This window comes from Trachurus trachurus, assembly GCF_905171665.1.
Source record: "Trachurus trachurus genome assembly, chromosome: 19".
NCBI classification, from domain to species: Eukaryota; Metazoa; Chordata; class Actinopteri; order Carangiformes; family Carangidae; genus Trachurus; species Trachurus trachurus.
The window spans coordinates 12249983-12265883 of record NC_139913.1 but is presented as its reverse complement, the minus strand read 5'-3'; the positions used below and the strand labels follow the sequence as shown (position 1 = coordinate 12265883).

At 43.1% G+C, this 15901-nt stretch overlaps 1 protein-coding gene across 3 annotated transcripts in view; it reads left to right on the top strand.

Moving 5' to 3' along the window:
• The window catches only part of abcc3 (ATP-binding cassette, sub-family C (CFTR/MRP), member 3), a 54925-nt gene that overhangs the window by 22531 nt on the left and 16493 nt on the right, over positions 1 to 15901 (top strand). For all 3 annotated transcript variants that reach the window (XM_083994690.1, XM_083994692.1, XM_083994691.1), the window contains exons 5-21: positions 585 to 710; positions 892 to 953; positions 2192 to 2323; positions 5539 to 5787; positions 7731 to 7908; positions 8011 to 8172; positions 9297 to 9389; positions 9711 to 9914; positions 10354 to 10500; positions 10608 to 10695; positions 10974 to 11040; positions 11121 to 11247; positions 12855 to 13031; positions 13145 to 13312; positions 14253 to 14436; positions 14528 to 14633; positions 15324 to 15480. In XM_083994690.1, coding sequence (XP_083850816.1) covers positions 585 to 710; positions 892 to 953; positions 2192 to 2323; positions 5539 to 5787; positions 7731 to 7908; positions 8011 to 8172; positions 9297 to 9389; positions 9711 to 9914; positions 10354 to 10500; positions 10608 to 10695; positions 10974 to 11040; positions 11121 to 11247; positions 12855 to 13031; positions 13145 to 13312; positions 14253 to 14436; positions 14528 to 14633; positions 15324 to 15480 — 2427 coding nt within the window. The remainder of the gene's footprint in view (positions 1 to 584; positions 711 to 891; positions 954 to 2191; positions 2324 to 5538; positions 5788 to 7730; positions 7909 to 8010; positions 8173 to 9296; positions 9390 to 9710; positions 9915 to 10353; positions 10501 to 10607; positions 10696 to 10973; positions 11041 to 11120; positions 11248 to 12854; positions 13032 to 13144; positions 13313 to 14252; positions 14437 to 14527; positions 14634 to 15323; positions 15481 to 15901) is intronic.

The window sequence follows — 15901 nt, the reverse complement described above, 5'->3', positions numbered from 1 at the left end:
AAGGTTATGACATAAGGTGTTTTTTCAGTAACTTTCTAAAGGATGTGAAAGATGATGTTGACCTCACTGTGATCTGTAACCGAGGTGCAGACGAGTAAGGATTGACAAAAAGAGAGCGAGACGACGTAAAGCCACCGCCGTGATATGACGGCCCCGCCCCCGCTGAAGAACTCAGCTGTAATGGAAAAGGACCTCAACCGAGTAGAGTCGAGCAGAGCTGTAACTGTTTAGTGGAAAAGGGCAACTAAATCCTCGCTGGCCTTAGCAAACGCCAACATGTTTGTTTACAGTGTGTGGGGTGAGCACGATGAGAGGACGGAGGCGGAAGTCACTACAGTAACCCACCCGGCCCAGTTAGAGTAAAAAATCGATTTTACGATTTCACATTTAGAACATCGTCCTAACTAAATAATCACGATTACGATTTTAAAACGATTAATCGAACAGGCCTGGTTGATATAAAGTGTTTCAATCTAGTCTTGTCTGGTTGTCTTTCAGCCATTTGTGTAGAAAAATCTCCTGTACTCTCCCTCATTGTCCTTCCTGTAAACACACTGAGGGACGGGTTCTTTTGTTCATTTCAGAGCGAAGTGACAGACAAGCTGCGATTCTCCACCTTCTACTTGTACTTCAGCCTGGTGCTGTGTGAGCTGATCCTCTGCTGCTTCAGTGAGAAACCTCCTCTCTTCTCCAGCGTCGTCACAGACCCCGTGAGTCCAACCTCCACTGTCCGGTGTAACCTCACAGTGTGTTATGTTGCAGAGCGCTGTGAGGCCACCTCCATGCCTGTCAAAGCAGGTCACCATCACTCATGCAGAGTCATGTACTAGTTGTTGCTGCTCCTCCTCGTCCTGGTTTAACCTCTCTGGCGCGTTCTCACTGTCTCCTCAGAACCCCTGCCCTGAGACCACTGCCGGTTTTCTCTCCACCATGACATTTTGGTGGTTCACAAGGTGGGTGTGTGCTTCTTCAAAACTGCTCCCAACTACACACATGCATACTTTTTTATACATACAGTACAGTATGGGGATTTGCTTTGGCTATGCAGACCTTACAAAATAAGGGCGGGTTCACACCTAAAGGTCCGTTATCTGATTACGCAAGGATGATACATTGTTGCGCTTTTTCAATTGGTCCGGTTTGCCTTCACACCTTCACGCCTTTTTTTTCTTTCTTTTTTTTTTAATAGTGGCTCATCTGTGTACATTGTCCTCTGACCTTTCTTCACGGGACTGCGCTGCATTAGCCTACCCTAGTCCACCCGTGTTACTTCGGAAGTCTGAACGTGTCGACACGCCCGATGAGTTGATGACATAAGGAGCTAATGATTAAAAAAAAACACAATAATATTAATCGGCCATAGTTCTTGTTATTGTTAACGGTCAAACGGTTCATGCGCGTCCCTACACAGCTTTCTTTCTTTTGCCATTCAAGAGGGACCAGTGAGGTCAGTGGACATAAAATAGTTGTCTCATCATAACAGCAGCTCTTGTTTACAGAGCGAGAATAAACCGCTCTAGAGTTAATATGATAAGTTCTATTGAAGTGACAAATATCTGATATCTGCATTTACACCTGCTTTGCTTGCATGAAACGACCCGCATGCGTGATGCGGTTGGCTACCACAGTGCCCAGCTGCAGGTTAACAACACACACTGTCATCAATATGCGCTATCGACGCATCATTGATGACGTATGGCTCACATTGCCAGGGAATATCCAATCTGTCTGTTTAGACTGCAGACGCATTGGCGGATATCCAATGTGTATCTGATTTATTAGCACATATATCAGGGGCCTGAATCCAATCCCGTTTACATGTTCATGTCACAGATCCGATCTGTGCCACTTGAGAGGAAAAAATCGGCATTGGGCCACAGATGTAAAACTAACTGGGAAGGTTTTTTGGTTGGTGAAACTACAAATATATTTTCTTGTGCCTCAGTTATGACACATGTTGTCATTTTTTCTAATGGGTGTTTTTTTCCTCATGCTAGAAGAAAAAAAAAACCCAATCCAATGGAATCCAATCCACTGGTGCATAATTACAATCCCCAAAATTCAGGAAAGTAATTCTTATTAAGTTCTCTGTGAGATAAGAGCAGGTCTGAGGTACAGGCCAGGGAGGCAGATGCAGGCTGGACAGTGTACCAGATTGAATTAAAGTGCAGTTTCTCTCCCTCTCTCTCAGTATGGCCATTAAAGGCTACAAGGTTTCCCTCGAGGCCAAAGATCTGTGGTCCCTGAACCAGCGCGACAGCTCCAAGGTGATGGTGCCGAAGCTCCTCAGAGAGTGGGACAAGGAGCAGCTCAAAGCCAAGAGGTATGTTCCTGTTTTGGAGCACAGCCCAGTGTTGTCACTCATAAAAGCTGTTTACATTCAAAGACAGAACGTCATTGTTGGAAGTATGGACTACACAGCTGTTCATTTCTCTTCACTGGTCAACAAGCTCCTGTATAGTTGATCATAGCGTGTGTGTGTGTGTTTATGCGTGTGTGCTGGTTATAAATGCAAATGTTGTTGTGGTCATGGAAAAAGCAGTCAGATATGGCCTTGACATTTGACACTTGTCCATGCCATAACCCATTCTTTCTTTGTTTTTTCTCCCTGTCGGTTCCTAATAAACACTCAATACTCTTTAAAAACACAAACAGACAAGTAATTTCCCGTCACAAAAAGGAGGAAGTGGTGTAATTTTCAGGGATTATTTTCAACTGTGGAAAAATACAGTTGATGTCTATGTGATGGTCCATCCTTAGAGTGACTGCTGATGACCCATAAACTGTTAAAGGGATAGTTCCAACATTTTAGCAAATTCACCCATTGTCATAACCCTATAGTCATAGGAGTAGTTTAATTACCTTTATTTATTGGTGCATGTTGTTCTGAGATCGGAAGGGCAGGGACGTGAGCTGAGAAAATGCACCAAGGCTCCTGTAGATGCAGATGTAACCCTGCACACACACACACTGTACCCCTCCGGTGCGAGGCTTCAAACACATGACAACCAGAGAGGGACTCATGTCATCAACCGCTCCACTCGTTCACCACCACTTAAATTGCCATCAGCTCCACTTTCACTCATTTCCTCCCTGTTTTCAACTTTCACTCCATCCTTCCTCCCTTTAGCTGCAGCTGCAGCTCAAACAAACTACTCTCACAGCAGGAGGTGGTGCATCAGATGGCAGACTGACAGACTGCTGTTGCAGTTATTTCTTCCGTGTGATATCGAGGAAATTATAGCCAGTAATCGTAATTGCGATCCCAGTTGGAGATTGTGTTTTTTAAACCTTTGGCACTGAGCTGAATTTCTGTAGTTTCAGCTGTCACTGATTCTTTCGCTGCTGGAATCTGACTCCTCAAGCTGCTGTCAGATGACACTTTAGTTTGTACAACTTCCCTTTCACTGAAAACCCGAGGCCTTGAACTCAGCTTTAAGAAGAGAGACCTCTCTCTCTCAACCTGAACGAGTTGGACAAGTTTAAGACACACAGGCTGGGTGACGCCGTAAGACTCATTGTCCTCAGGGACATTGTTACTGGCGGTTTTGTGCTTCTGTGGTTCAGAGCTGAAACCACTGATTCTGTCAATCAATAATGAACACAGCTTAATGAATAATGTGGATAATAGAAGATTAGCAGACATATCAGAGTGAATCGCAAAGTCAGCATCTCTTCAGAAATGAATTTTAATAATGCACTGGCAGCAGGCTGCTGGTAGCTCTGTGCAGTGATTTTCTTGATTGTAAATGGTTTTCCTTTGATGGTGGAGAAAATATTTTACACCAATGGTCAACGGAAGAAACCAGATCGCGGATGAGTCAGCGCGGTTTTATGAGAATTATGTTCTTTGATTTCTCAAGTACACTTAACACCATCCAGGCCCTCATTGTTAAAGACGAGCTCAAAGGGATGGGGGTGGATCTCTGCTCCATGTGCTGGAACGTTGATTAGCTAACAAGACGACCACAGTGCATCATCGAAGGAAGGAACTGTGTCTCAGAGACAGTGATGAGCAGCAGTGGGGCTGCACAGGAGACTGCTTTCTGTTTCTGTTCACTCTGACTTAAAATACAGCTCTGAGCCCTGCTGCATCCAGAAATACCCAGATAACACAGCTATGGTGGTGTGTATCAGGAACAGGAAGATGAGTACAGGGATCTGACAGTAGGAGCAAGAACCGACTCCTTCTAAATACCTCCAGTCCAAGACCAAGGAGGAGATCACTGACTTCCAGAGGTCACGGCCCAGCCACCTGTCTGTTAACATATGAGTGAAGGACACTGAGGTGGTGGACACTTCAAGGTACCAAGCAGTGTATATACTACAAGTGTTGTATCGGTCAGTGGAGGCAGAGAGGAGGTCGGACTGGACAAACTGGTCTGTGACTGGCAGGAGGCTGGACTCACTCAGGACTGTTGTTAAGAGACACATCCAATGTAAAGATGGAGAACATCTTAGACCACACCAACCACCATCTCCACAATGGCAGGCCAGAGATGCAGCTACAGCAGCAATCAGTGTCTCATCTCACTGCTCTGCAGGACTGAGAACCAAATGTTTAGTTTGCATTAGGCAGCTTCATGTAAACACATCTACTGGAAGTGATTAGTGAAGAGTTTAGGTGATGAGTATCTGTAGATTTGTCACTTCCTGACAAATATTGATTGCAACAGCTTTTAATTGTGATAAACTGGTAATAGGCTCTTTATTCTAAGTCCATTATTCTTTTATTCATCTCATCTTGACTAAACGTTTCTCAAGTTAATCATCAATAGACAGTTGGCAGTTGTACAGGCCAAGCCCCTAGTCCACAATCAGCCAGGTATTCACTGGAGGCAGGTCAAACACGGAGGCTTGTCCATACACTTTATTTGTTGTAGAAGGTGTGATATCAAGCTCTTTTATCTGTGGCTGAGCCCAGATCAGCTCAGACCATTGTTGCTGAATGAATGAATGGATGACTTACCCTTTAAGTTCACACTCTACTCCTCCTCTTAAAGTGATAGTTCAACATTTTGGCAAATGGGCCTATTGCCATAATCCCTTTAGTTTTAGCATTAGGCTCATCACCTTTAATTGTCGTTGCAAGCTGTTTTTAGATCGGCGGGGCAGAGACGTGAGCTGCTCAGCTAACGCAATGCCTTTCCCTCATCAAACTCATCAAATACACAATCCAACAACTCAAAAACGCTCTCTTGGACAAGTTGTGACCTGCACATTCAGCCACGCTATGAGATAATAATAAAGAACATTACGAGACAGAGTTTGCATAAATAAGCAATCAATTAATTGTTTCTGCTCTGAAGGGTTGCAGATCTAACAAGTCTTTTGTTGTGTCACATGACATGCTGTTGTGATGCACCAACAAAGTGTGTGTTGTTTATATGATTGCAGTCCTCCCAGCAGTGTTGTATGATGCTAGTTTGGTTGTTTATATTGTTATTAGGATGAGTAATAGCAGTTGAAGAGTTTGTCTGACATGATGAGAGTTCCCTGTTTTCACCTCTCGTCGTTCTCTCGCCTTTGGCTCCACAGTGAACAGAGTCTTTCCAATCAGGCTGTGTACTCGAAGCCCCCGCCGTCCACCACCAACCACATAGCTGGAGGAGGGGATGACACCAGCCCGGAGGAAGTGGAAGTGCTGCTGTCCAATCAGAAAGCAGCGCCCCGTCAGCCGTCCTTCCTGTGTGCCCTGATCAAAGCTTTTGGGCCGTACTTTCTGATCGGCTCGGCCTTCAAGCTGCTGCAGGACATCATAACCTTTGTCAACCCTCAGCTGCTCAGGTAAACAAATGTGTTATATTATTATTGTGTGCTTTATTTGCAAGCTTTGAAAAGCAACACACTGTCATTGTTCCATTGTTTTCACATCCCGTTTCAGCCTTTTTGCATGCATATTTTTGCATGCTGGTTTGATTAATGCACAGTGTGGTACTGCTCTTAGTTTTTATGCCTCAGAGGCGGAGACATCATACTTTCACCATACTTTGTTTATTCCATTTATTCTTATAAACACAATATCTCAGAGAACATCTGCAAACTTGGCACAAGCATTCACAAGGACCCAAGAGCCGACTGAGTAGAATTTGGTGCTCAAAAGGTCACGCTGATCTTTTAGACTTAACTTACAAATTCATACACTGACTAATTATGGCAAAATCAGCTTTCTATGGCTGTGATGTTTCATATATCAGGATTGCTAGGAAACAGGATCCATGTTTTGCCACTGAGGGGGTTATGGTTAGTTGTTGGTTAGATGTTGTTTTTTGTTTTTTTGCAAATTTTTGCCAATTCACTGTTCGGCTCTGCCACTGGCAGCTTGCTACATTTACATTTTTAAGGTGGAATATTTTCCACCTCTTCCTGCGTGTATTTTGAGTAACATGCCATAACACAAGCTGTTCTCATACATACGTCTCACTCTCTCAGTGACTACTTGAGGAAAGTAAAATTTAGCTCAAACGCCCATTTGAAATTGATTCATTTACTAATTATGACACAGTCAAACTCAAATGTCTATGAAGATAAAATAATGAGATGGTGACCTCATTTTATCCAGAGCTTGGCTGATAAAATGGCGCTGAGAAATATTAATATTAATATGAACATTTTAGTTCAGTTTATGTTGTTTTTTAAAACATCTCAGTCTGTGATGGGTCAGTGTGTGGAGCTTTTTCCATGTTTCCTTGATCAGTTTAACATCTCTTACAGTGATGCTGAGAGATTTCTCCTAGAGCGCAAAAACAGAAAACAGTTTATATCATCATCTCACTCACTTCTTGGTTCTTCTGTTACATACCATTTACCAGACATCTCTCATAGATGGGAAAAGACTTGAACAATATTGAGGATGATTGGCAGGCAACTATAGACCTGGTCAGGTCCACATCTACATACTACAAGATACTTAACAGGCTGCATATTACTCATGTTATTTTAAACAAAATGTACCCCTCCATTTCTCCTCTGTGTTCCAAGTGCAACTTACAGTAGAAAGGGAGACATATTTCCATTACTTTTGGGAATATAAACTGATTTCCAGATTCTGGACACGTATTTCAAAGGTAGTCAGTGAGATATTTAAAATGAAGAAAGACCCTGGGGTCTTCCTCCTAGGCTGTCCCTCTAGGGACCTGCATCTCACTGCATCACATTATTAGTTCTTTGAAAAACTCCTTCTAGTTGCTCGAAAGTGTACTATACTGCAGAACTGGATCAAAACTCTTCCACCTAGTGTCACCCTTTGGTACAGGGAGATCTTTAATATCCTCCCTCATGAAAGGTTGGAAGCTGTTGTAAAGGGTAAGGATGAGTTATTCCTTAAAGTTTGGACGCCCTTCCTAGATTATATACCTGCCTTAAACTCATGGTAACATACTGCAGACTGGAAACAAACTAGAACTGTATTTTTTATTTTTGCTTATTATTTTTGATCATTATATCATTATTATCATTGTATTGGTCAATTAAACTATTTTGCATCTCTTCTTGTCTAACTCTGTATAGCTTGTGCTGTCTGATTGGTCAGAGTGGGGGGGGGGGGGGTCTTGTTTCTGTGTTTTGTATTGTTTGTGGTTAGAAACAATAAATGTGTTTAAAAAAGAAAAATCTGTGAGAACATGTGATCTGCCCTGGCCTGTATGTTTGCCCTTTGGCCATGAGTAGGAAAAGATTGGGGCCTCTGTTGATGCTGCAGAGGTTTTACTTCCCTCTCTTTGCTTTTACAGGATGTTGATCTTATTCACCAAACAGACGGACGTTCCTGACTGGTGGGGGTACACGCTGGCCTTCCTCATGTTCTTCACAGCCTTCCTGCAGACCCTCATCCTCCACCATCACTTTCAGTACTGCTTTGTTACAGGCATGAACGTCCGTACAGCCATCATAGGAGCTCTCTATAGGAAGGTACAGAGGATCATAGTGTCTGTTTGCAGAGAATCGCACACTCCTCCTGCACTATTGAGTACAGCTTAGTGTTTTTTCTTTTTTACTGTCTTTGTAATGCAGGCCCTGGTGATAACCAACGCGGCCAAGCGTTCCTCTACAGTGGGAGAGATCGTCAACCTGATGTCTGTGGACGCTCAGAGGTTCATGGACCTCACCACCTTCCTCAACATGCTGTGGTCTGCTCCTCTGCAGATCATGCTGGCTCTTTACTTCCTGTGGCAGGTCTGTGTTCAAAGTACAGGAAGTGTCCCTGTCTCTGAGTCTCTGTGGAACAAAAGGCATGGCATTTCCCTCTGGGTCTGACAAGCCACTCCTCGCAGAGTGGAAGTATGAGTCTGTGTGCCACACCCACACATAATGTAAACTGTCAGACTCTTACATGCTGATGGAACCACGGTCTCATTGTTGGCCAATCAATAGTTAACTTAGGTTGTTTTGTTTTGTTTATTTAGATCCCCATTAGCTTTTGCCACGCAGCAGCTACTCTTCCTGGGGTCTTTTCATCTTAATAAATGACAAATACAAACCATTAACACACAACAAATACTTAATACATAAAAACAAAAATACATATAGAAAACACATACTTACGGTAATACATACACGTACAAAACAAAACATCCAAGTCGAACACTTAACATAAATTACCCGCTCCTACATTGAATCACTACACAACAAGGATGCCAAGACCCAATTTACAAATATAGGCTACTAATGGTCAAAATTGTGATCAAAATAATAATCTCTTAGTTTCATTTTAAAACTAACCATATTTCTTTGTTGTATAATTCGGAAGGGCATTCCACTCCTTCATAGCTCTATACAGTATAATACTGTACCTTGAGAGGGTGCCCTGGGTAAAATAAAATAACCTGAGTAATTATGTATGTTTGAACTAAAAGATAATTTTCTATACAAAATGTATGGCATTTAAGTTGTTATAATATTTCTAAGAAAAACCATCAACAAATATGACAATCTGTGCTTAACATCCATGTTCTTGGTCTAGACACCAGTAAAAACCAGTGGACCACATGTGTCCACATTGCTTCTGCTGTGGGTACGCAAATGAGTCCTGACCACATTTAAGGATTGTGCCCACCTCTGACGTCTCATAGTTTAACACCTTCCTTTTGCCCTCTCTTCCCCTCACACTCACAACAGACCTGTCTGTCATCTGCTGGAAACATGTGCATTTATCATTAGAATGTATTGATGTATATGTTCTTGTAAACAACTCTTAACTTGCAACATTAGGAGCAAAGTTACTCATCTACAGCCTGTGTTGTGTGTCCAACAGGAAAAGAGTTATCCTCACGTTTACTCACTGTGTTTGTGTTTAACAGAACCTTGGGCCGTCAGTTCTCGCTGGAGTTGCTGTCATGATTATGCTGATCCCTTTTAATGCTGTGATCGCCATGAAGACCAGAAGCTACCAGGTATGTACAATTCAGAGTCCTAAATATTATCTATCTATCTATCTATCTATCTATCTATCTATCTATCTATCTATCTATCTATCTATCTATCTATCTATCTATCTATCTATCTATCTATCTATCTATCTATCTATCTATCTATCTATCTATCTAGTATCTATCTATCTATCTATCTATCTATCTATCTATCTATCTATCTATCTATCTATCTATCTATCTATCTATCTATCTATCTTAATGATATATGATAATGAGTTATTCAAAGATAATTTGGTTGCTAATGTTTGTAGTCGTTAATGGTCATGATGTCATCCCTCCCAGGTGGAGCAGATGCAGTACAAGGACGAGCGAATCAAGCTGATGAGTGAGATCCTGAACGGCATCAAGGTCCTGAAGCTGTACGCCTGGGAGAACTCTTTCAAGGAGAAGGTCCTGGCCATCCGACAGAAGGAGCTCAACGTGCTGCGCAAGACCGCCTACCTGGGAGCGCTGTCCACCATGGCCTGGACCAGCGCCCCTTTCCTGGTAGGCTCAGACCACAGGACCAGAAGCTTTCCATGACGGTGGTTAAAGCTCCATGATCAGCCATGAATGAAACATGAATGTGCTGCAGATCAGGATGAAGCTGCTGAACTGTCTGCAAAACCATATTCAGAAACCTGTGTGTGTCTCAAACCAGACCAGTCTCACTTGCATGTAATACAGTGTAGTGTGTACACAGCACACTCGCCTGCAGTGCACTGTGTACACAGAAGGTCCGCATGTTGTTCTTCACCCCACACTCACACTTAGTTTATATTTTTAGTTATTGAGTTTCAGCCTGAGGCGATTGTTGACTATTATTTTTTTGTTCTTGTATGTTTTCTTTAGACATCTTCTTCTTTGTGTGTATCTGAGCAGCTGCTGATAGTGACATCACAACATCTCTACAGACTGATGCAGCCGTTTGTCGTTGTGCTTCCAGGTTGCCCTGACAACGTTTGCTGTGTATGTGACTGTGGATGAGAACAACGTCCTGGATGCAGAGAAGGCCTTTGTGTCGCTGTCGCTCTTCAACATCCTCAGGTTTCCTCTCAACATGCTTCCTCAGGTCATCAGCAGCATGGTGCAGGTGGGAGCTCCTCTTCCTCTTCCTCTTCCTCATCTCTTCATCTCCTACCTCTGGTCTGTTTGGTAAATTGTCACTGAGTGTGTGTGCGTGCTCTCACTTCTTCTCAGGCCAGTGTCTCACTGAAGCGGATCCAGAATTTCCTCAGTCATGATGAGCTGGATCCGGACTCAGTGGACAGGAAGAACACGACCACAGGTAGAGTCAGGGCGGTGCCACATGTTCTTGTTAATATCTGTCCGGTCATACCCTTCACACAGTCTGTAAAGACGTATAATAAAACATGCTGTGTCATTCAGAGTCATCAGTTTGGTGTGTAGGCTCCTGTTTCCGGGGCGGTAGTGAAGTTGCTGTTTTGTGCTGACTCACAGTTCAGGAATGTCTTTTGTCTTATCACAACATACACACAGTCCACACACACCTACACACTGTCGCCTCTTAAAGGAAAGATTTATGGGACCTTTTTTGTTCTTCAGAGTTTTCAGTGACTGTTGTCAACGGGAAGTTCGGCTGGGCAAAGGAGGGTCCCGCGGTTTTGCACAGGTATGTCACAGTGCATGTGCACATGTCACGTGTTGTTTACCTGAGGCTGTTTGAGAAACCTGTCGACCGTGTGTTTGTAGCATGAACGTGATGGTGCCTCAGGGCTCCCTGCTGGCCGTGGTCGGCCACGTCGGCTGTGGGAAGTCGTCCCTGATCTCTGCTCTGCTGGGAGAGATGGAGAAACTGGAGGGAGACGTTTCTGTCCGGGTATGACTTCACCTCATTTTCCATACGACACATTGACCAGCAGGTTCATTTTCTTAGCATCTGTCTATCAATGGATGAGCTGAACAATAATATGTAAGGGGACAAAAGCTCCATGGGACATACTGTATCAGAAAATATGACTGCATGCTAGCAGCTCTGTATAGTTTTATCAAGTTTTAGAATACAACATAAGACTCAGTGGGTCTCATTCATGAAACGTTAGTAAATCTGTGTGTAGATTTGCACATGAAAGTCCATGCAACTAAAACTCTACTCCGGATTTGTGAACCCTACGGGAATCTTAGATTTGATCGTAAGCACGTGTGTAAGATCATGAAGACCAACCCATCGTAAATTGACAGCGCTGCTCCGGTGATCAGCAATTAGCATAGATCTCCGCCCATGAATAGCCATATAGGAAGACCGTGACCACCACATAAGGAGGTAGGTGCATCCTGTTCACCTGCGGCCATGACGCAAACAAGGAAAGAGAGAAAAAAGAGAGATCGGGGATAGAAGTCATTTTGGGTGAAGTGGAGACCAGAAAAAATATTTGATTCTTTTCTCTTAGTAGTGGTGTGACTGGGACAGGTAAATCAAAGGCCTGGAGGGAAGTAACAGATGTAGTGAATATAATGCCCTCGGTTTAAAGAGCAATTGAAGAAGTAAAGCAGAAATAGTTTGATATGAAACATGAAAAAAAATACACAAACCTCCAACAGCCACAGGAGGAGGAAGCTCTTCACTGTCTCGGCTCACTGCTGCAGAGGAGCATGGCTGCATCAACACACAGGCAGGTGTGTTGATGCAGCCATGCTGAACGACTGAACCAGTCGTCTCTCACAGCTCCATCCAAACCGGTGCCAAGTGTGCGTCCAGCGAGCATCTAGCAACGTGTAGCAACACACGCTTTGCATGGCATATCAGCTGCACATTTATGGAATGAAAGTTGTTCCATTTGATATCATATATCAGATTATTGTCATCATAAGATGGAGCCTTGATGGAGCCTACGTGCTCGTCCGATCCCTAAAACCTGTCCCTCTCCAAATGTTTTAACGTCAGTGTATTGTGGACATAACAGAGAGCAATACAAATTAGAATTGTAATTTTCAACAGTGATATTTCTGTGCATTTCTGAATTTACAGCACTACAGGTACTACAAGCAGTCAGCAGCAGGTGTAGATTTTGTTAGGAAAAGATCGTGGCTACTAAAAGATTGATGAATGAACAGTTTGTGCTGCTCATGTTTCATGAATGAGACCCAGCGTGTGTAGCAGATAAAACACACAGAAAAACTGTAAAGACTCTCACACTGAGCTGCAACGAAGTGTTTGCACATAATTACGTACTTGTACAGCCTTACCTGGGATCCTGTTTGAAAACACAAGACGGCACAGGGGCTCAGAGCAAATAAACCTCAGAGCAGCATGATGAGAAATATCAGTGCTATGAGAGAGACGGGACCAGCTGGAAAACACCTGATGGTGAAACAACCTCTAACATTCAGGTTGTCTTAGAAACGATAGCCAGCTTTTACAGCATGTGCAAACAGGTGAATTAATGTCCCGGCAGCAGTGACATGTTCTGTGGGATCTGTCTTCAGGGATCGATAGCGTACGTGCCTCAGCAGGCCTGGATACAGAACGCCACGCTGCGGGACAACATCCTGTTCGGGAAACCCTACAATGAGCAGAAGTACGGCTGCGTGCTGGAAGCCTGTGCCCTGACCCCCGACCTCGAGGTGCTGCCTGGAGGAGACATGACCGAGATAGGAGAGAAGGTACAGAAGATGAGCGTCACCTCTTGGTTTAGTTTTCAGCTCCTCATGCCATTTGTATCTTCAAAGATCTGGTGGTCAGCTGTGAGTTTGCTCCTCTTGTCTCCACCCCGTAGGGCATCAATCTGTCTGGTGGCCAAAGACAGCGGGTCAGTCTGGCTCGAGCTCTGTACAGCGATGCTGAAGTCTACCTGCTTGACGACCCGCTGTCCGCTGTGGACGCCCACGTCGCCAAACACATCTTTGACAACCTGATTGGTCCAGAAGGCGTTCTAAAGGGAAAGGTGAGACTGTGCTAAAACGCTAAACCTGGCATGTATATGTGTTTACTTTAAAGCAGAAGTGAGTGATATATTTGTGTTAATATAAGTCTTAAATAGTTATATCTTCCGACAGCAATCACTTACATAGAGTGTTTGGTCTGAAACACGGGTCTGTCAGTCACTCTGCTCTGCTCTGAGCCGAGGAGAAAACATTTACCGTATCCTACAGTTTTTATCCAATGAGGAGAGAGAACGGCATGCAGGGCTGTGTGTGCAGCCAAGGGACGCCGTGAATGTGGTGACGTAGGGACGAGGACTGTTATGGTGCGTTCAGGGAAACTCGTAGACTCGTGTTTTTCCGACCTGTGAAGTTGTATCAGTTTGATCTGGTACGAGTTCACGGGTCGGAAGTTACGAGTGGCCGTTATAGTGACTTTCACAGGTAAAACAGGTCGGAAAAACACGAGTGGGTTGCCTGGAACGCTACAAAGTCGTAAGTTGTGACTTGAAGCTGTAATTTACGATTTCAAAAGCCTGCCTGGAACGCAGCATTAGCGAAAACGACCGGATCGCTTACTTCTGCTTTAAGTTAATTTCATCAAGTAAACTTGAGTAAGTAAGTTTGAGTATATTTAGTTTACTTCATCTATTAATATCAGTGCATTAGTGGTGTACTTTTAAGTCTACTATTTTAATGCTCTTGGTTCTTCATAGGTCCATTCTTAGTTTACAAAAGTATACATTGAGGCATACTTCAGGTGTGAGAGTAGTAATCTTTGAGTAGACAATTTTAGTTTTCTATCTATCTAAATAAACTCCTTCGTAGAGGTCTGATCTGAAATTTACCAGAGAGGAAATTGTACTTTATCGGTTCATCATGACAGCTGGTTGAGATTTGGTGTACAGTATTTGGTGTGTTTGTGTTTTTTAAACGCTGCTTATTTTTGCTATGTTCCTCCAGACACGTATTCTGGTGACACACGGCATCAGCTTCCTGCCTCAGGTGGACAACATCATGGTGATGGTGGAGGGCCGAGTGTCAGAGATGGGCTCCTACCAGGAGCTGCTCAAACAGAACGGAGCCTTTGCAGAGTTCCTGAGGAACTACGCCCTGGAGGACATCGTGGAGGAGGACGAGGCCATAGGTGGAGCTCTGCTTCCTCCTCAGCTACCATCAGGATGAAGTTGTTGTTGTTGTTTTTTTTTCGAGTTTATAAAACTTTCTTTGTTTCACAGAGATAATTGAAGATGAGGAGTTGTTCCCTGAAGATGCTCTGAGCAACCACACAGACATGGTGGACAGCGAACCAGTGATCAATGAGGCCAAGAGGAAGTTTATAAGGTAACAATTCATTTTGCACTTTCTCTGAATTATTTTTGTTTTAAAAGACTAAAAAGAAGAACTTCATTTAGAGAACCATGACTTTCAAGATAAATATTTTTTCGAAAGAAGTAAAACCAGTTCTCCCTCATGAATTTGAACAAAGCTATTGTAACATTGAGTAATGCACAGGGTTGTAAATCACAAGTTCCATCACGATACGATATTTTATAGATATAGATTCTATGGACCAAGATTAGATATTTGTCGATATCACAAAGTCTGCCACGATACAATTCCTATTTGATTCGATTGAGGGATCAGTGATGGATATGAGATGATATTATCTGATCTCTTCTATTCATATCAAACCACAATAGCAACTAAATATCATTTTATTCAAATTTAGATACTGATTTTTTTCATTAAATGTAAGCCACAATTATTACAATTAAAGGAAATAAAGATTCTATTTGAATTGAACTACTGAAATAAATGAACTTTTCCATGATATTCTTATTTATTGAGATGAATGATGAAACCTTTGTAGCTGTAAGGCGAGGCCATTCTATTTGTATAGTGCGTTTTTACAAACAGTTTGTAACCCAATTACAGCTGCCAAATGATCCAAATGATGGGGGTTCTTATGTAAACGAATGAAAGAAAAACTTCACAGTTCACACTGATGTTGTTCCTGCCTCTTTCCCACAGGCAGATCAGCATCATCTCGGCAGAGGGAGAGAACCCCAGGTGTCGCTCGGTGAGGAGACATGGCTGCAGCCAGAGAAAACACTCAGAGCCATCGGATAAGAAGAAACCACAAGGGGTGGAGAAGCTGATCCAGGCAGAGACGGCTGAAACAGGCAGGGTCAGTACACCACATCTGTTTTCCACCTAATATATTTGCATCAGGTTCAGGTTCCTGTATTTGTTCACCTAGGTAAGTTTGGTTTGCAATTGAGAAGAGAAAGTACAAAGCCTACATTCACATAGTCTCAGACATCATATCCATACAGGATTAAAACTGCTCCAGTGCTAATCACAAATGGTAAATAAGTATTCAATACCAATAAAAACATCTAAACTACCAAATAAATACATGCAAATAATACAGGCTTCAACAAGGTCTTGTGCAAATTTGCAATTTAGCAGCCTACCAGTGTGATGGCAGCTGGAATAAAGCTGTACATTTACAGCACTTGGCTTTACACCTCTGTCCAGAGGGAGGAGGGAGGAGCTGGAACTCATTGTGCAAAGGGTACAGACTGACAGTATTATATTACTGATGC